The 22589-nt window shown below is 41.4% G+C and overlaps 1 protein-coding gene across 2 annotated transcripts in view; it reads right to left on the bottom strand.

Annotated features, from left to right (window-relative positions):
- SDHAF4 (succinate dehydrogenase complex assembly factor 4) overlaps positions 1-22589 on the bottom strand; it is a 46341-nt gene that overhangs the window by 4089 nt on the left and 19663 nt on the right. Inside the window, exon 3 of one of the 2 annotated variants that reach the window (XM_046005564.1) lies at positions 16210-18363. The exons of the other annotated variant lie outside the window; for it this stretch is intronic. Coding sequence (XP_045861520.1) covers positions 18254-18363 — 110 coding nt within the window. The 3' untranslated portion in view covers positions 16210-18253. Of the gene's footprint in view, positions 1-16209; positions 18364-22589 lie in introns of those variants that run through there. 2 annotated transcript variants of the gene reach the window in all.

Here is a 22589-nt window from a genome sequence, read left to right as displayed (position 1 = left end):
TATCCTAACTGATACAACAATCAATGCATACTGATGGGTGGGAATGTGGGGGTGGGGAGTTACGACTTCCTAGGAATAATTCCCTGCTCAATTTAATACAACTTTTCTATTCCTAATGTGTGTGTGTGTATTTACCTCTGTACATTATATATGCATACAGATACATACTACTAGTAGGAGAAAATTGTCAAATGTATTCCTTTTTGTGATTCTAAGAACAAAAATGGGTACAAACCAAACAAAAGTAGTAGTCTATTTTTATTTCTATAATTTTAGTGTATTTTATTTTCAAGCTAATGTTAGCACTCTCACAAATTGAAATTTAATTGTGCTTGGAGTTAATATGTTGGTTTAGACTGGCAATTTGCTTTTCAAATTTGAGATGATCCTACCAAACATATTAATGAATGTGCATAGTTTCCAAACTATGTGCAGAACAGTAAGCCATTCTGTATGTCAGTTTGGCACATAAATAAATATGCCCATCTTTCCTTTGAAAAGGGTTGGTTCTTAATTACAGGGGGAAAAATCAGTAAACTAGAGCCCGGTCCAACTTCTGAAAGCTTCCTGGGACACGGGCCAGCCAGTTTCCTGGTAGATAACTATTTGCCACCTCTCAGGTGGTCAGCTCTCTGACGCGGTGATGGACATGCTGATGAAGGAGGGCTGAACAGGGGAGGCTGTTATGGTTGGTGGAGTTCCTCTAGTCTTATGGTAGGGGGTGGGAGACTGTGATCCTCTGTTTCCCTCACCCTCTCTGAGCCTATTTTCTTATCTATGAGATAAGAGGACTGGAGACAGTAATTTTCTGGTTTATCACAAGTTCTATGATTCTTCTACTATGAGGGTTATTTACTTCCTTAAGTAAGATTTTCTACTTTGACCAGAAATCTTACCATCCAAAAGGATTTAATGAACCTGGATTTCTGGCTTGCAGGACTTTAATGGAGAATTCAGGCATTGTCCATGTTTTTATTTAGGTGTAACTGCTCCTAAGAGCCTCTAAAGCAATTCATCTCATAAGTGAAGCATAAAAATAAGTCCCTTAATTTTCTAATTATTCTTCCCTGCTCTGGATAACACCTGGGATTTATAATATATAGGCAGTGTCTAGTTTTAACTTCTGATCAACTTGACTAGAGCTGGTGGTACCTCTGGGAAAGGTAGAAAAGTAGCCACAGGCTCTGTGAGAAGGTGTGGAGTTCCCCACTATCCAGCTCCGTCTGCTGAGGGGGCCCCAGGCCCTGGACTCCATGTGCAAGGGGCGCTGTCCTCGTGATACAGACAAGAGGTGAGGGTTCACGAGGACACCGACAAAAATGGCCCAGAGCCCTATGTGAGAGAAAGTTGGGGGGAGTTTTGGCCATCTTTAATATCACAACTTTGACGTTGACAGGAGACAGCAGGGGACAGGTTTGTCTTGGATGAAAAAACAGTTCCAGGGAAAAGCAGCCATTACGAGGAAGGTGAAGAATGTGCCATCCCAAAAAGCCCACCGTATGATCATAAGCCAGCTCCCAATAATTCTGTCCTCGATATGGTTGCTGGGAAGCTGAGAGTGAAGAGTCAAACGCTTGCACTGTCCGGTCACTATAAAAATTACAGGTGGTAAATGAAGAACTGATCAGTGAGTTTCTCCAGTTATTGATTCTCAAGAATATGAACAGCAAGTGGGTTTGCACCAGTGGTTATTTTTATTTTATTATTTCGGATAATTTTCGGATAATTTTCATTGAATACTTTGTATACTGACTCTTCATCCTGTTAACAGCTTGGTTTGACTTAAGAAAAATGCAACAAGTATGCTGGGTTTTTTTCTTTGGTTTGGTTTGGCTTGGCTTGGCTTTGCAGTAGTTAAATAAATACAGGAAATGGATGGTCTTGTAAAAAACGATTACCAAGGGGCGCCTGGGTGGCTCAGTGGGTTGAGCCGCTGCCTTCGGCTCAGGTCATGATCTCAGGGTCCTGGGATCGAGTCCCGCATCGGGCTCTCTGCTCAGCAGGGAGCCTGCTTCCCCCCCTCTCTCTCTCTCTCTCTCTCTCTCTCTCTGTCTGCCTCTCTGTCTACTTGTGATCTCTCTCTGTCAAATAAATAAATAAAATCTTTAAAAAAAACAAAACAAAACAAAAAACGATTACCAATATGTAATTTAGTTTCTATTAATACTTTAAACCCAAGAAATAACTGATAAACTTTATGGAAATGATTTGTAACTAGCCATTAAACTGTCAGTGCTTTGCACTTCCTGGTGTAAGGGTACGACGTACAGCTAAATGCCTTCCAGAGGGTAATGATCGTGCGGGGAAATGAATTCAAGCTGTAGCTGCTGGCGCAAAGAGGGAGTTGAAGTACTAATAGTGTTATCCAGATGCTGGAGGCCAGGATAACACATTCAGGCAAGTACGCATGTAACACTGTTCTTGACTGCACGCCTTTAAGTTCTATAAGCAGTTAAGAAACAAATATGTTTGCCGAGAATCTCTGGAATGCCACTAGTTCTAAAGTTAAAAATATATCTGCTTGACTATCAGTTGCATCTACATTTTATGACATACTTTGAAATGGCTAAATACAGAAGAAAATCTGATCTCGGTGATCTAACATATAAACCTCACAAAATGAATTCAAACTGGAAACTTTCTAAACTAATCATTTTAAATTTAGTTTCAAGAGAAGCAATGAAGGGGTAGGGGTAGGATGAAGGAAGGGAGAGGGGAAGGTTAAAAGCACTGACTTGGAGGTCAAGAAAGCTAAGTATTGGCCTTGGAGTTCCTGAGCAGAGGGTGAGCTCAGCGAGGTCACTACTTGTCTCTGCCCATTTGCTTGACTGAACTTAAGATACTCACAAAGTATTTCCGCGATCTAAGTAGCCATGATTCTAAGAGAAACATCTTACCCTCATCTGGCACCCTTCCTCAAATGCATGGTCCCATTACTCAGGAGATCACAGCTGTCCCACTCTGGTGGGACAGTAGACTCCAGGCACTGTTCTCAGCACTTCAACAGAATCCAGACATCATGCTCTGGTCCCCACCACCTCCCTTTGCTCTTTCACAGTTTGATAGGCTATGGCTAATAAAGCTGTAGGTAAATGAGTCAATGAATCACAGTAATTTTCCCTGGGCAGGCTGTGAGTATATTCAGGCATTGGATCGCAAATATGTACAGCCCTGAAGAGATATGTAATTAATCGAAGTCTTTGTAGAACGATCTTGTATTCAGATTGTTAAATCTTAATGATTATCTATTAAGGGAGGGTGAAAGGCAGTTTCCTACAGCTCTGCCTTTTCATTGTTTTAAAGGGGAATTAAAAAAATTCAATAATGGGGCACCTGGGTGGCTCAGTGTGTTAAGCCGCTGCCTTCAGCTCAGGTCATGATCTCAGGGTCCTGGGATCGAGTCCCGCATCGGGCTCTCTGCTCAGCAGGGAGCCTGCTTCCCTCTCTCTCTCTCTCTCTGCCTGCCTCTCTGCCTACTTGTGGTCTCTCTCTGTCAGGTGAATAAATAAAATCTTAAAAAAAATTCAATAAATAAAGTGGTTTAAAAATTTTTATCAGTAATTAGTTGTATTATCAAGTATAACTAAAATGCTTTTACATAATATTTATATGATTTTATAAATACAGTTGCCTATTGTCTTATTTCTTGGACTTTTTTCCCCATGTGCAACTGTGTAAAGATGCTTTGATTACAGTACAATTTAGAGAGGTTTCCATTTTGTCTCTGAGTAGGAGGTTGCTATTATGGGATTTAAAAAATCGTAGACAGATTCTAGTTTTAAAACTAAGGAAAAATCAGAGTGGTAATCTCTCAAATGAATTTGAGCAGAAATGGGGCATTTGTTTGATTTTTATATAGCTAGAAGAAAAAAAAAATCCAGCCTTCCATATTCTCAACCCCTAGGGACTGACTCTATGAGGAGAGGGAACATGTTTTTCTATCCCTTCCCTGCTGCTGATAGGGTGTGGTAGGGAAAAGTTCTTTTTTTTTTTTTTTTTTTAAGATTTTATTTACTTATTTGACAGAGAGACAGAGCACAAGCAGGAAGAGTGGCAGGCAGAGGGAGAAGCAGACTCCTCACTGAGCAGGGAGCCGGATGGAGGGCTCAATCCCAGGACCCCGGGATCATGACCTGAGCCGAAGGCAGTTGCTTAACCAACTGAGCCACCCAGGCGCCCCGGAAAAAGTTCTTTTTACAAATTTTATATAGGATGGGCTAAAGAAATATTGTTACTGCAAATGATAGATGGCATATAGATAATAGAAATAGCACTTTTGACTAGGAAGTAACTGTAGTTTTTTTTTGCCTACATATATATAGTCTGCAAAAGTTTCAAATGGAAAACAAAAGAGTATTCTAAAAGTAGAACACTAACAACTGTGGAAAGTAAATGAAAGAATAAGGCACCTAGAGAGAAAAAACAGCTGGAGAAATGGCTGGAGATGGGGATGGTCCAGGGAGAAATGGCTGGAGATGGGGATGGCCCAGGGAGAAATGGCTGGAGATGGGGATGGCCCAGGGAGTAGGAACCCATGATGTCAAGTGTAGTCATCTGAATATGTTCCCACGCATTTTGATGCAGAATCAGCCCCTCCCCACCCCAGGAAATGCAAGGATAGTCATAGTATTTGGGGTGGTGGAGGTAGAGTGAGGGAGGCTTCCTCACCCTCTTAAGGCTGTGAAAGAGTCTCTAAATACTTACACAGATCAGAAAACTTGTAGAGGGCTTCTAGTCATTAGTTGGTCGAAGCTGAAAACAGTCATTATTCAAGCCACCAGCTGCCTCCTCCATAGCAGGCTTGGTCCAGGTATCTTGTACCATGGTTTTTGTTATGGGATGAATTGTGTTTCTCTCCCAGAAAAGCTACATTGAAGTCCTAGCCCTGATACCTCAAAACGTCAAAACACCCTCTTATTTGGAAAGATGTCATTTGTTAAGATGAGGTCATACTGAAGTAGGGTGGGCTCTACTCCGATAGGATAAGATTTTATTTGTTTATTTGACAGAGAGAGATCACAAGTAGACAGAGAGGCAGGCAGAGAGAGAGAGAGAAAAAGAGAGCCCGATGCGGGACTCGATCCCAGGACCCTGAGATCATGACCTGAGCCGAGGGCAGCGGCTTAACCCACTGAGCCACCCAGGCACCTGACTGGAGTCCTTCTAACAGATGGCCACATGAAAGCAGAGACACACAAGGAGAAGTCCACCGACGATAAGGACAGAGATTGGAGCTGTGTGCCTGCAAAACAAGGAACTCCAAGGATTGCCGGCATTCCATCAGAAGCTAGAAAGAGGTGAGGAAGGATTTGCCTCTACAGGTTTTAGCGGGAGTATCGCTCTGCTGACACTTGAATTCAGACTTGTGGCCTCCACAATGGGGAGAGAATGCATTTCTGTTGTTTGAAGCCACAACAGTTTGTGATACTCTGTTGTGGCAGCCCTAGGAAACAAACGCAGCTCACAAGCCTGAGGTACTGGGGATTTAGTCCCCAGTCCGTCCCCTCAAAGGTGTTTCCAGCAGGTGCTACTTCAAGTGGGGTACGAATGGGTCACGCTCCCTCCTGAAGCCAAAGCCTGAGCCCTCTTCCCCTCTCCTCCAGAGACAGCCCGGGTTACTCTCTCTCAAAGCACCTGAATCACAATAGCTCTTAACTTCCTTGGTGGAGGCAGAGAGACATGAAAAAGATCTTTGGCCTTAAAAACACAATACTGGCCTCTTCTTACTGGATTGATGGAAGGGATAGAGAATTTATTCTTCCCTGGTGAGGTTACCATAATTAAAGGAAACCAATAATGTGGAAAAAAAAAGTTCAATGGATTTTTTTCTTCCTTAACAGCTGACCTTATCATGTTAGTGTGTGGTTGTTTCCTATTCTGTGCTGCCTCAAACACGATCTCAGTGACCTCAAACCTTGACTGAGAGAATGGAATGAGCACCTGGGGGTGGAAGGGACCAGCGCCCTCCACCGTGCAATGACCGGCAACATCAGCATCCCACCAAGAGGAGGCAGGGGTGATGAAGGCAGGGGCGATGGAGGCAGGGGCGATGGAGGCAGGGGTGATGGAGGTATGGGCAGTACTGTGAGCCACAGACGGGCACTGAATGGCTAAGTGGCAAGGAGGTCACCTTTGCAGTGAGGAATAACACACTGTCCTGTAACAACCCCCCTTTACAACACATGCTAGTGCAAGGAGTACTGAGTCACTTGGGTTACATATACACTTAAAGGCAGACAAAGGACCTGGGTGCTGGGGTGGCTCAATCGGTTAAGCTTCTGCCTTTGGCTCAGGTCATGATCCCAGGGTCCTGGGACTGAGCCCTGAGTCAGCTCCTTGCTCAGAAGGGAGCCTGCTTCTCCAATTTCCTCTTCCTCTCCCTCTACCCCTTCCCTCAGTTCATGCTCTCTCACTCACACTCCCTCAAATAGATAAACAAAATCTTTAAAACAAAACAAAACAAAAGATAGACAATGGATATCTGAAAGACTATATGTTGAATATTTGGAAACAGAGGTGTAAGGAATAGACATTTCCAAACAGTTTAACTGCCACCTTTCCAAAGGAAAATAAATGTTAATATATGAAATCATTAAAGATACATAATAATTGTTTTAATAATAACAATAATAATAATTTTCCTGAATGTAAAAGATGGTGAAACTTCTTAACATATTTCCTAAAATCTGTGAAATCACTGTCCTTGGTCTTTAAGAATTAGTTGTAGATGTGCATCTGAGTGGCTCAATCAGTTAAGCCACCGACTCTTGATTTCAGCTCAGGTCATGAAGGTCACAACCTCAGGGGCATGAGATCAAGCCCTGTGTCTGGCTCCACGCTCAACAGGGAGTCTGCTTCCTCTCCCTCTGTCCCTCCCCCCTTCTCTCTCTCAAAGAAATAAATACATCTTAAAAAATGAACTGGCTGTTAACTTGAGGAGCTGAGAACCAGTGGGTTACCATCCTGCTTCAGGGTAATTATGAGTATCAAGTCTAAAATAAATACCTTGAAATAAATGAAAATACAGGCCCAATCTTCCTCTACTTAAGATGAAACAAAACCTTAAAACAAGACCACTTTTTTTGGTTTGCAGTCGAGATCAGTTCTTTCTTTCTCAAAAAATATACATCTAAAAAAACTCCTTGGCCTTTCAGTGCCCCCGCCTCCCGTCCTGGGTTAGTAGCTCCTTCCTGCTGACAACCCTCTGCTAGTGCCCACCCCCCCCCCCCCCCAGCTAGACAGGCTGCCCCGCGGGGGGCCTATTTATTCCCTGACATTTTCTTAACTCCTCTCTATAAGAGACGACACATCCAGGGGGAAGTTGTTTTCCATAAAATACCTCAGAGGAGAGAAAAAGCGCATAAAAGCAAACAAAATTAATAACTGTTGATAAATACAGATAATTGTTAAACTTGGGTGGTGGGTACATTCATGGGGGACACATTATGTTATTCTTTCTACCTCTGTGTATTTTTAAATTTTCCACAATAAAAGCTTAAGCAACAATAATAAGGTTGATGCCTGGTCTGTTTTCACGGGAGACTGCTTAATGCCATGTGGCAGTGGATTTATTGGAAGTAATTAACACATCCTAATGAGTTATACGCATGTTAACATGTGCCTTAATACCGTTAACTGTGCAAGTATGTACCTAGAGGACCTTTTTTTTTTTTTAAGATTTTATTTATTTGACAGAGAGAGATCACAAGTAGGCAGAGAGGCAGGCAGAGAGAGGGAGAAGCAGGCTTCCTGCTGAGCAGAGAGCCCAATTCGGGGCTCCATCCCAGGACCCTGAGATCATGACCTGAGCCAAAGGCAGAGACTTAACCCACTGAGCAACCCAGGTGCCCCTCTAGAGGGCCTTTTGGAAGTAACTCTAATTGGAGAAAAGCACATTTTCTGAGAGGGCTTAAATTAAACCGTGATATGAAGGTCTTGAACCGATTCTGAGAGCGTCCTAAAAAATTTATCTAGGGAAAAATAAGGAAATATCTTGTATTTCAATTACTGAAATAGATACGACATTTCATGCCTGAGCATCTTTGTAGTGACTTGACCCTGGTGTGGTCACAAGGTCTATGATTGCCTGCATGTGGGGGTGGGTGAAGGAGCTTGGCAGGAAGTCAGCAGCAGCTCATTCCCCCACTGGTGCTCATCTAAGTCAGGCTGCTACACGCCAGAAGAGGAGCTTTGCTTTGGTGGAGTATCTGAAAATGTCAGCATTATTCTTTTCTGAAATTATTTTTGCCTCTTACATTTTAATTATTCTAAATTTTGGAAGGCATCTGAACACGGTAAAGAATCTTTATTCTGTTATTTTGGCACTTGCTGTACTTACAGATCCCCGTTTCTAGTAAATTCTTTTTAGATTGCTTTAAAAAATTAAACACAATATGAGTAGTTTAAGTGAATTTAGTGTTTCTGAAAAGAAAGTGGGGTCCGCCTACGTAGCCTGAAGTTCTTGGTTCATTTACAGAAAATGAGGGGAACTGCCTTGGAGCTCAGCTCATATCCTGTTATAGATGATGCTAAGACCAGGCCCAGTCTCAGACATTTTGAGACCAAGTCCATTATTGGGTTGAATTCCTCACGAGGTGGCACTCGCCAGTCCTCCCCAGCCCCTTTGGCTTCACTCAAGCAGCACATTATCTTGACCTGCCCCATCTCTGCCCTCCCTAACCACCACCTATCTTTTTAAATCACTTGCCTTTGCAACTCAAGTGGAACTCTCTGTTATCCATCTTTTATCAACATTAGAGATCATAAAGATTCCAAATCTTTTAGTATTTTGAGTGGTTTTTTAAAAAAAACAGTGTATTTTTATTTAATAAATCAATTGTTTATTAAATAAATCAGAAGAATTTGGGGCACTTTTATAGCAATTTGAAATTACAAAAATGTTTCTCATTATATTTTCTAAATTAAAGCAAATAGCATTATATGTTTAAATGTTCTTTCAATGACTTGGATTAATCATCTTACAGCACCCGAGGGACCCAACTGGCCCAATTCTAGATTATTGGGCCAGGTAACTGCTATTAGAAGGGAGTCTGAGAAGGAAACAGATCTACCTTCCGGGCTGTGACAAGACCAGACTGTGGGCTATTGAGGGTTCAGTCAAGCAGGCTTAATGCAGCATATAGAAGTTATCACAATGAATAGTAAGTGGTAGCTCACACATGTGGTTCCGTAGGGAAGGGAGAGTCGCTGCTAACAGGACTGCTAGTATATGTGGACAGAATATGGCAAGAAGAATCCAAGAGCAGGAACTAAACTGTCGGTCAATAGGGGGTTAGCACAGGGAATGCCTATGGGTAGTAGGGCTTTGCTTCTCTTAAGAGAGACAGTGGTGAGAGTTTGGCAGGGCAGGTCTTCGAGGAATTTTTGTATACAAATAATCAAAACCAGGATCGTTATCGAGACCATAAAGTCTCAAAGCCTGCCCAGTCATTGCTCCTGAGATTCAAGGCCTCATTGCCCTAGTAATGGCAGCTTGAATGCCCTATCAGTTGTCTACTGCTGCATAAGACATTACAAGACACTTAGTGGCTTAAAGCAGCACACACTTATTATCCACAGCTTCCTTGGATTAGGAGTCTGGGAACCTGTTACTTAGGTCCTCTGCTTAGGGTCTCAGCAGAGAGAATTCGAGGTTCTAGCATATGGTACCATATGCCTCTAGCTTATGGCACCTTCCCAACATAGCATCTTACTTCTTCACAGCCAGCAGGGGACTTTTCCTCCAGTTGGCTACAGTGGAGTCTGTCATAATGGTAACGTGACCACTAGAATAACTTCCAACACCTTTGCTATATATAGCAACCTGATCAAGAGAAGGACGATCTCATTATAGTCACAGGTCCTACCTGCACTGGAGGGGGAGGGACAGCACACGTACGTCATGGGGAGGAAATCTCAGGGCCATTGTGGGATTCTGCCTACCACAAATACTGAATTAGAAATCTCAGGGCCATTGTGGGATTCTGCCTACCACAAATACTGAATTATTCAACACTGAGCCAACATTCATTGAGTGTTTACTAAGTACCCAGCACTGTGCTGCAATTGGGGATACAAAGCTGGACAAAGATAAGGAAGCCCACAGATTAATGGAGGAGACAGAATTGACAATTCTAAAACACGTTAATACATTTGTAATAGTTCAATGTGAAAAGAACACAGAAAAGATTAGTGAAGAAGGTGAGGTGTAGATCAAAGGTGTTTTCTAGAAGGCAGTAAAGAAAAGGCATTTCAGGCAGAAAGCATGTTTATCTCTCAAGGTGTGGAGATATTGGAAAGTCTTTTTGAGAGGCTTTGAGTGATAGGTCTTGATGGGAATGGAGGGGGGCCTGTGGAAGAGAGGCCCAAACAGACGTCAAGGGCCAGACCAGGAAGGACAAAGGCTTGGGACTTCATTGTGGGCAAGAACCACCAAAGGAATTTGTGAAAGGATATTAATAAGTTAAGATCACAGAGGCCAAGTTATACCAAAATAACCACAATGAAAAAGTCCTCATAAAAATAAACATTTCAGCATAAACAAGCAGAACTGAAGAGCAAAATCTCATACAAATTGGTAACAGAAAGACCAATATCCAAAAGAAAATGAGTAAGAGACAAGTAAAAGCAATTAACAGAGGAAACGAGGAAATGCAAAAGGCTGACAAACATAGAAGTGTTTAACATCACTTGTGATTCAAAGAAAGTGAAGATTAAAATTTTGGCTATGAAAATTATTAGGATAATGCCTATATAAAAAAGATCTACATAGGGACGCCTGGGTGGCTCAGTTGGTTAAGCGGCTGCCTTCGGCTCAGGTCATGATCCCAGCGTCCTAGGATTGAGTCCCGCATCGGGCTCCTTGCTTGGCAGGGAGCCTGCTTCTCCCTCTGCCTGTGCTCGCTCTCTCGCTCTCTCTCTCTGACAAATAAATAAAATCTTAAAAAAAAAAAGATCTACATATATTTAAGACTATTGAAGGACAATTAGCCAAAGGTTAAGCGGGTATAGAGGTTTCATAGATCAATTTCGTTTTTCTAAATTTCCCCAAGAAACCTTGGTAAGTTCTTAATATGACAACTAATATATTCATTTATTTTAAGAACTAGAGCTCCTAATGAAAAACAGCAGTTCCTGCCCAGCCAATTCACATCCAGGGGCAACCACTCTCCATTCTTCCAGTTGATTCTTTCGGTATTTACCTCCCTCTTTCTACATGACATTCACACATTGTTATCTCTGGACTGATCAATTTCAGCAATTACCGCCGACTTCTGGTTAGTATGGAGTGCTAGATTCAGCTCTCTGACATGATCATCCTCTGCCCAATTCTTCCCCTTCTCTCCATTAGGTAAGTCAGGGTAAGTAATGACTGGTAAGTCATTGATTGAAAAAGTAAGTCATGACTGAAAAATATTCAAATCAACAATGTTTTAAAAACTGTTATAATTATGTAATCATTACATGCATTCTCAGTTACCTTCTGAGCCAGGCAGTGTACTGTAGATACATGTCTCTTCCTGTACAAAGTTGTGTTTTTCTTAGAGTTAATAATTTAAAAATTGTCTCCTTTTTGTTTGCATAGTTTTCTAGGTTCTTGTTGATGTTTCTTAAATTCTCCAACATTTCTCAGATGCTTATCAATTTTTTTTCATGCTCAAGCAAATTAAATAATGTCACTTCCATTTTCCTTTCTGTCCCATATCTCCCTTCCACGCACCTCCCACCTTAGTCTGTCTTGTCTGGACTGGTTGTTCTCTGGGCTGTTGCTCAGCTGTGCCCTGCAATCTTCCTTTATTGCATCCCTTGGGTTGAGTCTCTTCTTCCTGGATCCCATGTATTCTTTTTTTTTTTTTTTTTTCCAGCTTATGCCTTCTTTTGCTAAAGCACATCCACCAGCAGTTTCCTAAGATGCAGCATACGAGAGTAAAACTTCTTTCCTGGGCTTTGCTGTCTGAAAATATTTTTGTTCTCATACTTGATTGTGTATATTCTATACTTGCACTTGATGGGTATAGTAGGATGTACTGGGTTCTAAATGAAAAAATTTTACTTTCAAAATTTGGATCAGATTACTCACTGTCTTCCAGTATTCTGTTGGAAAGCTTGGTACCATTTTTTTTTTTCCTTTGTGACATTTTTTCCTCTTCTTTGGAAGATTTTTGATTATCCCTGATAGTCTACGTTTTCATTGTGACTTGGAATCAGTGCTGGAGGTTCTCCTTAGTCTGGTGATATATTCTTTGATTTTACTAAATAGTCTTGCATTGACTCTAATAATTTCTACCCTGTTTCTCTGTCTTTCTGGACCTCTTATTAGTCGCCTGCAGTGGGGATTGGTATGTGGGTGGGGATCAAGTAGCTCCAGATACATAAAGAAAAGCAAGCACAGAATCTAGGAACAAAACTGGATGTGACATCGTGGTCTAACCCAGAGATAAATACCTTGACAGTCAGGAGTTCTTGTAGGAAACAGAAACCTCTCTAGTTACTCTAGATGGAAAGGGACTGAAGCGATGACATTGGAAGGGCTGGGTGGGCAGACACTAGAATGAACTTCCAGGACTAACTTCAGGAAAGAGATGGCCAAACCGGCCTATGGCAGGGGTGGATATCACTTCAGCCACAATGAGCAGGGTGGGGAATCAGAAGTCTCTATGTGAAGAGACTCTTAATGTCACAAAACAAACTGAGGGTGGCCGGGGGGAGGGGGGTAGGGAGACGGTGGTCGGGTTATGGGCATTGGGGAGGGTATGTGCTATGGTGAGTGCTATGAAGTCTGTAAACCTGGTGATTCACAGACCTGTACCCCTGGGGCTAATAATACATTATATGTTTACAAAAATAAAAAAAATTTTTAAAAAAGGGGGGGGAAAGTCTCTGTGCAGACCTGTTCAGTACAGTACGCTAACACAGTAGTGACTCAGGAATCCGAAGTCACAGATGTCACTATCGTGACGCCTCATGACCCCACGTGGTTGGGGACTAGACCCTGCAGTGCCACTGCAGGCCGATCCAGAGTCTGTGCACTGTGCCTGCCCGAGGTCTGAGCTCGCAGCAGGATGACTGTGAGCCCTGCCTCACATCCCCTTTCAAATCCCATCAAGTGCATCTAATTGGCAGTACTTGCACTCAGAACCCTCATCCTTTTTGGTATTCTAACCCCCACAGAACAGAAAAGCACAGAACATTGGAAAAGAGGACAAGGGCCAAGTCAACACAACCACCAGTAAGCAAAAATGCGTGGCGGTGTCTTGCAGGGCAGCCACCGCCTCTGAGACAGGGACAAGGAACTGCTGCAGTGACAGGCTTGACTAGACGTGGTCAGGATTCATTACACGGAAAAACATTAAGGTCAGACATGAGTCTCATATATATATATATATATATATATATATATATATATATATACACACACACACATTTTTTTTTTAGGCAGAGAAAGGTATTTCACTCACGTAATTTATACCTAGCCTCATCCAGCAAAGAACTGGAGGAAGAGAGAAAAGATATGTTTATGGGCCCAGTACGCTTCCGCTGCGCAACTCTGCTAGAAAAGATATGTTTATAAATAAAGGCAGGGGGCATTCTAGTCAGCATGAATCTATCTGTCTAAAATTAGGAAATAAAAAGATTGTTCTGCCCAGTTGAAACATTTATTATGTAGGTATGGACAATGGCAGAGGGTCACATAATCAAGGGTTTGGGTTTGATATGGGACAATCCACTCAGAAGTTCTGACATTTCTAACCAGCAGAAAATGAGAGGATGCCATCAAAATAAAATCCGTGTAAGCTTTTTTTTTTAAATAAGGGATTCACCTTATTAGGGATGCGAGAGAATATGAAATCTTCTGTTAAACCAAAGAATCCAAACTTTATGTATCTCTAAAGTTGAAGATGCCAACTTGAGTACAGTGACCTCCTAGGCTAGGAAATGTACAATGTTTTAAGATAATGGTTATGGGGAGGGGCAGCGCCTGGGTGGCTCAGTCCTTAAATGTCTGCCTTCGACTCAGGTCATGATCCCAAGGTCCTGGGATCGAGCCCATCGGGCTCCCTGCTCAGTGGGACGCCTGCTTCTCTTTCTCCAACTCCCCTTGCTTGTGTTCCCTCTTTCCTTGTGTCTCTCTCTGTCAAATAAATAAATAAAATCTTAAAAAAAAAATAATGGTTACAGGGGTGCCTGGGTAGCTTCGTTGGTTCAGCCTTCCGCTCAGGTTACAATCTCAGGGTACGGGGATGGAGCCCCACATTGGGCTCTCTGCTCAATAGGGAGTCTGCTTCTCTCTCTGCCTCTCCCCTGGACTTGTGCTCTCTTTCTCTCAAATAAATAAAATTTAAAAAAACAAACAAACAGAGATAATGGTTAAGTACAGTCTATAACACGTTTAAAAATTCAGATTTTTCCAAAGGGGCTAAAGACAACCCTGCAAGGACATTTCCCTAGTTTTCTTCCTTGCATGTTTTCAGCTTCCACTGTTCTAAGTTGCTTCTAAAAGTTCCTTTGTTTGATTTTCATCTCCTCCTCACACCTGCATCAACAAAAATCTCCCTTCTCAATCTGTGCATGATTCCTTTTTACTAGCAACAGCTAATTAGGAGTACTTGCAGTTTCAAGGCTTTAGAAAAGATTCCACTTGCTACGACCAAGTTAGAAATGCGGGCCTATATATATCTAGACTGTATTTTAAATGAATATGGGCTGTTTCTGAATTTTAAGCAACTTTCACATAACTAATGTTCATATTCAATAACCAAGGCTATGTAAGTGGCATAAAAAGAAATCACAGGTTCAGATGTCCAATCTTTCGGGAAGCATTCTTCAAATGAGCAGGAATAGACATTCAATGTGTTTTACGGACCACTCAAACATTTTTACAGGCCTACATTACATTTTACACATCTTACACTTTGATGCCCCAATAAAGCTGATTCCCAACTAGTTTTCTCAGATGATAGTGGTCAACAAGTAACATCTGACCAAAATCTTTTGAACACCATCTCCGCATCTGGTAAGTTCCCCAGTGTGGAGCCTCCCAAACCCACACAGCATTCGGTGAAAGTACATGTCCTATCCTCCGCTGGGATATGCAGACATCTGACTTTAGTGTCCACCCACATAGGACAATGATGCAGACACAGGCTAGATGAGGGAGGGAAAGATACCAAGTCCATGTCAGTGTGGTTGGCAGCAGCGTCCGGGACTCGGGGTCTGCAGCGGTGGCTGTGGCGAGTTCTTGTAGGGAAGAGGGGCAGCCGACTAGGATTTTGGGGAGGAGCTCCTTTCTCCAGCCAGCGCTGGTGTGTGGTTCTGAAGCTTGGTCTTAGAGGCTCAGCCAGTTCTGCTTGCCCTTCCAAAGAGTCTGATTTAGTACCTTCCTTTCTTAGATCAGCTTAGCAGTTCTTAAAGTATGTGGTCCAAGGGCTCTGGGGGTCCCCAAGACCTTTCAGGGGACCTGTGAAATCCTCCCTTTTCTAACTTCAGATCTGTGTGAAGCCAGGTTTTTTTCTTCAATACACCTCAATCAAAGCAGTATCATGGGTGCCTAGTGGCTCAGTCTGTTAAGTATCTGCCTTCAGCTCAGGTCATGATCCCAGGAGCCCCAAGTCAGGCTCTCTGCTCGGCGGAGAGCCTGCTTCTCCCTCTCCCTCTGCTTGCCACTCTATTTGTGCTCTTTTTCTATCTATATTTCTCTCTGTCAAATAAATAAATAAAATCTTTAAAAAAACAGTCCACTGCCATTCTTATAATAATTACTACCCGTTCTGAAAGTATCATTAAAATTGCTGATACATCATTAACAACTACTGTTACTAAGTTTGTTCATTGTAAGTCATACTATTCATCCAATGAACATTTGTTATATCTGCAGAATATGGCTTTAGGCTGGCTCTTCAAGTTTAGTAACAGGTCACAGCAACTGACATCAAAATAAGAAAAATGCTGAACATATTTCAATTCCACCCAAACACCTAAAATGTACAAGGTTCCATGGTACAAGCCTTCTCTATAAATGCACAACCTATAATTTCTCAGAAATCCCCAAGCAATGTAAAATTTAAGTGGTTAGACTATTCTTGTACTAGAAAGAGCCACAAGCTTTGGTATTTTCTAAAAGTCTGTCTATAAGTTGTTCTTTCCTCAGTTGTTCTTTTAAAACTATATGTGTTAGTTTGGGTTCTCTGAGAAACAAATGCTAAAATGGGATTAAATGTGAAAGAGATTTACTGGGGAAACATTTTGAATTATAAAGGAGAAAAGCAGGCAGAGTCTGACACCTGTGATGGGGAGAGAGAGGAAAGGAGGACTGGGTAAGAAGTCTTAGACAGCTGACAGTCAGAAGAAAGTACTGGGCAGGCTAACAGGGAGTCCTTGAGCCAAAGTCATCCATCGGAGAATGGGCCAACACACTCATTCACTGGCTGGGAACAGCCCGGGGGAAGTGGGGCCTCAGCATGAACACAGGGGTGGATCCCATGGGGCAGCAGTTGGGGTTCTCAGTCAACCCTGCTTCCCATAGGAGGAAATGTGAGTGGTGCATTTCCACTACTGCTACATCATCTTTTGGGGGTCTTCAGGTTTTTTTCATTTATGTTCGATGGACATAAAGACCATAAATGTTTTCATGCCACCGAATTGTGCCTATGTATTTGACGGCTTGTCATGAAACACGTTACTATTAACAGAGATTAAGGATTCTCTCAATACAACATTCTGGTTGTTACACATTTTGTATTAGTTTTTGAAGTATCTAAGTTGTCTCTCCTGTATCACATACCACAAACACAGGTGAAACTATACAAAATAATTTGACATAAGTACTTCTGGAACGTTAACCTACTAAAAACCTTCACTAATGTGGGCTAACTGAACGATGACTAAATGACAGAATGTTTTTAAAGGAATGTGGTTATTACTCAGCAGCATACACAGTAACTGCCATTAGAAGGACACATGTTGACTGAGAGAGAACCGATACAAAGGCCGAATGACTAGGCCCAATTACCACACCACTTAGTTTGCTTCTGAGAAGGATACACTTTTAAGAAAGTTTATATTCTTGCATAAATCGCCTACAATCTTCTCAAGTAATATTGCACTTCAAGTCATATCACAGCATTATCAGCCCACTGCATTGTCTTCTACATACCCTGCAAACCCTTTCTTCCTAGGTAATTTAAGTGTAGCCTGGGGCTGAAGGTTCAGGCTCTGAGACTGAGTAAGGCCAGAGGACAGGATGCCTTAGGCGAGCCCAACCGTTTCCAAGTCTTCATTCCACAGCTGTAAACTGGATATGACTTTTTCATGACCCAGTTATCCAAAGGCCACAACAGAAGAGCTTTTGAGTCATCAAAACTGACTAAGCTGGCCCATTTCATCCTCCGCTTTGCATCTGAATTTTATTGACCCTCTGTATCTAAATTTTATGTTTAACAAACTAGTACGTATTTCAGCTCAGTTCAACCATGCAAAAAATCACTAATTTTCCAACTAATGATTTTTAATGCTATATTCATATAAAACAATTTCAGTTCAAGTATTCCAAACTTGGTTTCTTAATATTTCCCCACAGAAAGCCTACAGACTTGGAAAAATACATTTAAAATGAAAGGACAGCTACACTTACAGTGAGAGCTATGTGCTATGCACTGTTTCAAGTGGTTTACATGTACTTACTCATTTAAATATCTTCCCACTACCCTATGAGGTAGAACTAGTATTAACTCCAATTTATACATGAAGATAACTGAGGTATAGAGAACTTAAAAAACTTTTCCAAGATCACATGGCTAAATAAGTAGCAGAGCCAGGATCTGAACCCAAGTAATCTGGCTCTGGAGTTAGATTTTTCTGTTGTTACTATGGCCTTACAAACTATAATGTATTACTTAACTCACACATAAAAAGTCACTGTTACCTAGCATGTGGCAATAAAAATCATTAAAACTTGTTTTATTTACATTTGCATTTTGTAAGCAGCTGATTAAACTGAAATGTGATGAAATGAGTTTGCAGCTCTAACCATCATTTATATACTCCAATATACTTAAAGTAAAATTAATGTGCTAATATAGAACTATTTCCCCTTTCTTACTTTATAGCAGCGTATTTTCTTTCAAGGCATTATTTATGTTTTTAAACCCCTTATAGAAATTAAATGATTTAAAGGATATACAGAAAGCAAACAAGTGGATATAAATTCGGATCTACATATTCAGAAAAAGATATTGAAGTTAATAATATATGTGTCTTAAAAATCAATACAGCGTCCTTTTCGTTCCCAATCTCCGTATCGGGTAGGTTCTGGGCCTCTGGGTCCACCTTTTTCTTTGGTAACAGGATTAATATCATCTGGGAATTCTAAAGAAAGACAGAAGATGCAAAAACAGTAGTCAACAGAGACGAGAAAGGCATTCTGGCCAATTTTGAAGACAGGGTTACAGGCGATACCACTGACTAGGTTATTGCTACACAATCTTTTATTTTTTATTTATTTATTTATAAATATTTTATTTATTTATTTGACAGACAGAGATAACAAGTAGGCAGAGAGGCAGGCAGAGAGAGAGGAGGAAGCAGGCTCCCTGCTGAGTGGAGAGCCCGATGCGGGGCTCGATCCCAGGACCCTGGGATCATGACCTGAGCCAAAGGCAGAGGCTTTAACCCACTGAGCCACCCAGGCGCCCCTACTACACAGTCTTTTAAATGAACTGTAAATGTGGTTCTTTTTCCCAAGTTTGAGAAATCACTTCAGGATACAATTTTCATATTCAACAGACCCTATCACCTACATTAATTACTTAGAATTCTTGGAACGTTCTCAGGCCCCAATGTGGGGAGTTAGCTTCATATACGCTGACGGATTGTAAGAGAAGGAAAGGAATGCAGGGAATATGGAGTACAAATCCATAACGTTTGAAAGGTCTTGAAACAAGATTATTTTGGCTCAGTGCCTCAGTTTTCTTATCAGTAAAATGGGTACAACAATTTTACCTGATTTAGCTTGCTGAGAATTAAAGAAACACACGTAAAGGACTTAGCTCAGTGCTGGGTACATAAGAATGCTCAATTAATTTAGCTATGAGAACTCTTGTGCTTCTTCATAGGGTTTTGGCTTCAGCAAGTAGCTGGCTGCTGATACTGCCGTTTATGGACATAACAGATATTACTATTAATACTGTGTGTTCATAATAGGACCATCCATCTTGAGTTAGGCCTACTTTTGAGCACTTTATTCACAGTAACTCGTTTTGTCCTCATGACAGTCCTACGGGACAGGAACAATTATGGTCTCCATTTTATAGATGAGGAAAATGAGGCACGAAAGGTTCAGAAAGGTTCTCCTGGTCACACCACTACTACTGTGGTAAAACAGAATTTGAATTCAGACATTCTGGATGCAGTCTTGTTCTCAGCCCATAAACTACTGCTCTGTATGTGGGAAGAACGGACGAGGAATCAGCTATTAGAAAACCCCAATTCTTAAGCTGTGTCTCTTTAGAAAGCTAAATGAACATCACCAAAATCATGTAGTCCTGCTCTAGGAAAAAGAAAATAGAAAATTTACCTTGAAAACTTTCAAATACTTCTCTATTTTTAAAATTCTTTCTCCACCATGAATAAACTCTTCCCCATCTATCATTCTGTTTTCTAACAAACTCCATCCTTGGCCTTCCTCTGAAAGTCTCTAAGGGAAGCTCTTCTGTCTCCCATATCTCCAGGGCTCACCGAATGCCTTAGTCAGCGTGGGCTGCCATAACTGCCACAGACTGACTGGCTTCAACAATAGAAATTAACTTTCTTATATTCTGGAGGCTACGAGTCTGAGATCAGGATGCCAGCATGGCCAGGTTCTGGTGAAGACTATCTTCCTGGCTTGCAGATGGCATTGTGTCCTCTCAGGCAGAAGAGAAAGACAGTGAGCTCTCCAGTGTCTTTTAGTATCAGAGCACGAATTCCATCATGAGGCCCCAGTCTCATGACCTCATTTAAACCCAATTATCTCTCAAAGGCCCCATCTCCAAATACCACCACTTTGAGGGGTATGGCTTTGAAATGGATTTCAGGGAGACACAATTCAGTCCAAAGCACGAGGGAAGAAAGTGTTAAGACATTCCTGTGGCTCACTGCTACTTCCAGCTTCTCATCTCCTACCAAACCTCTACAGCTTTTCCTCTTTTGAATTCCACACCATTCACTTGTCCAACACTTGGCTCCAATCTGGTAATAAAGACTTTTTATCTTCTTGGATAGGATCAATACTTGGTTCACAGCTTCACCTCTCCCCATTATCCTTCCTACCAATACTCGTATTAGTAACCTCATATACTGGGAACACAGAGGCCCTTATCCTCTTTCCTAGTGATTCTCATGTCCACTTGCGTTATCTGCATTGATTTCATTATCTCCTGAATATGTTCTCTCTCCAAGTCCCACAGCCTTGAGTTTTCTTCTTTCCGACCACAACCTTCTATGGAGGCTTTTCCCTCATGTTTCTTTAACCTAATTTTCACCCTCATAATAACCTGCAGGTTTCTGAAACTTTTTACTCTCGCTAGTTCCACCCTGAGTCATGCTGAGTCACATTCTAGACTAATACAAGCGTTTTCTAACTCATCTGTTTTCTGACTCTCATGATGTCAGCCTAATCTGCAGAGGATGAATTAATCTTTATAAAACAGAATCCCTCCTCCACATTATATTAAGTGAAATAAGCCAGACACAAAAGACTACGTACTATATGATTTCATTTATATAAAATCCTAGGAAAGGCAAAATTATAGTGACAGAGAACAGATTCACGATTGCCAGAGGGATGGGGAAATGAGGCTAATTATAAAGAGGCACTAGGGGCTCCTTGTGGGATGGAACTGTTGTATACTTTGTGTTGGTAACATGACTATAAACACTGTTAAAATTCACCAACGTGTTTACTTAAAATGGGTGAATTTTATTATACACAGATTATACTTTAGTAAAGCTGATTAAAATAATCTCCATTCAAAAACATTCAGAGCTTTCCTCACTGTCCACTGCATAAAGCTCATGTGCTATAACCTGGTACCTCAGGCCCTCCCAGTTTGAGCCATATCTACCTCTCTAGCTTTAGATTTTATTAATCCACTATGTACACTCTATGCTGCAGCCAGAAGGCCCACTGGCTGTGTCTCACAGGTACCATGTTCCCTAGCCTCTTTCTCTCTGACCACACCTCTCTCTTTTTTGAAACATGTCCCTACCACTCCTTAATGACTTATGATTTTATTGTGCCTTCAAACCCCAGCTCAAATGTTATCTCTTTTCTCTACTTTTTTTTCTGAACTTCTTTGCACATCTCTTATGCCGGTTATCATACAACGTCCTGTTCACAGTTATTTTTGTATCTCATTTTCCTCATTCACCTTTGGATCAAACAGCATACTCAGCTGCAATCTTCCTTTATTATCTTAATAATGAAGTCTACTCTCTGCAAAGGGACAACCTATACACTTTTCTTAGAACAATATATATACCAGAAGCAGGGAGACAAGCCTAGAAGGAAGGAAACGGGAAGAGAACAGACCATAGAACCACAGATGCTTGAATTTGGGCTTTGTTGGTAGGACAGATAAGAGGAGAGGAGTTTGACAAATGTTAAGAAGGTGGTACCAACAAGACTAGGAGCCAGGACACAGGAGGAAGCAGGAGTGAAGAACTATCTGTAGATTTCTGAATCTCTGCTTCTGGGCAGAGGTAGAAGAGCTTAAAAAAGAGTTCAGGAAGAAATGGAATAGGAGGAGGAACTGGACAACGCATAACCAAAACCAAGACAGGAGATTTCCAGAAGCAGTGGTTAACAATGCCGAAGCCTGCGGACAGTTCCTATAAAATGGGGATTGAAAAGCATTTGCTGGGTTTGGTGATATTTACTAGACCAGCTTCGAAGAGATGCTATGTTCAACATACATTTCAGAGACTCAAAAGTTACGATGAATACCTAGCATTGTGTCAAACAGATGATTATCTTTTGAAATGTATTTTTTCTGGGGCGCCTGAGTGGCTCAGTGAGTTAAAGCCTCTGCTTTCGGCTCAGGTCATGATCCCAGGGTCCTGGGATCAAGCCCTGCATCGGACTCTCTGCTCAGCAGGGAGCCTGCTTCCTCCTCTCTCTCTGCCTGCCTCTCTGCCTACTTGTTATCTCTGTCTGTCAAATAAATAAATAAAATCTTTTTAAAAAATGCATTTTTCTTTTTTATTGTATTAAATGTATACAATAAGTATCATTTTAACCATTTATAAGTATACAATTCAGTGGCATTAACTACATTCTCAATGGTCTGTAACCATCATACTACACCCAAACGTTTTTCATCATCCTCAATGTAAACTCTGTACCCATTTAACAAAAACCTTTCCTTTCCTCCCACCCCTAGACCTTGATAACCTCTATCATATCTTGTCTCTATGTATTTGCCTACTCTAGGTACCTAATTTAAGTGGAATCATATATTTGTCCCTCTGTCTAGCTTATTTCACATAACCATAATGCTGTCAAGGGCCATCCATACTGTAGCAATCAAAACGCCATTCCTTTTTCTGACTGAATA

The sequence above is a fragment of the Meles meles genome, chromosome 5 (assembly GCF_922984935.1).
Source record: "Meles meles chromosome 5, mMelMel3.1 paternal haplotype, whole genome shotgun sequence".
Lineage (NCBI taxonomy): Eukaryota > Metazoa > Chordata > Mammalia > Carnivora > Mustelidae > Meles > Meles meles.
The sequence above is the reverse complement of the archived record's forward strand: the minus strand, read 5'-3'. Positions and strand labels throughout refer to the sequence as shown.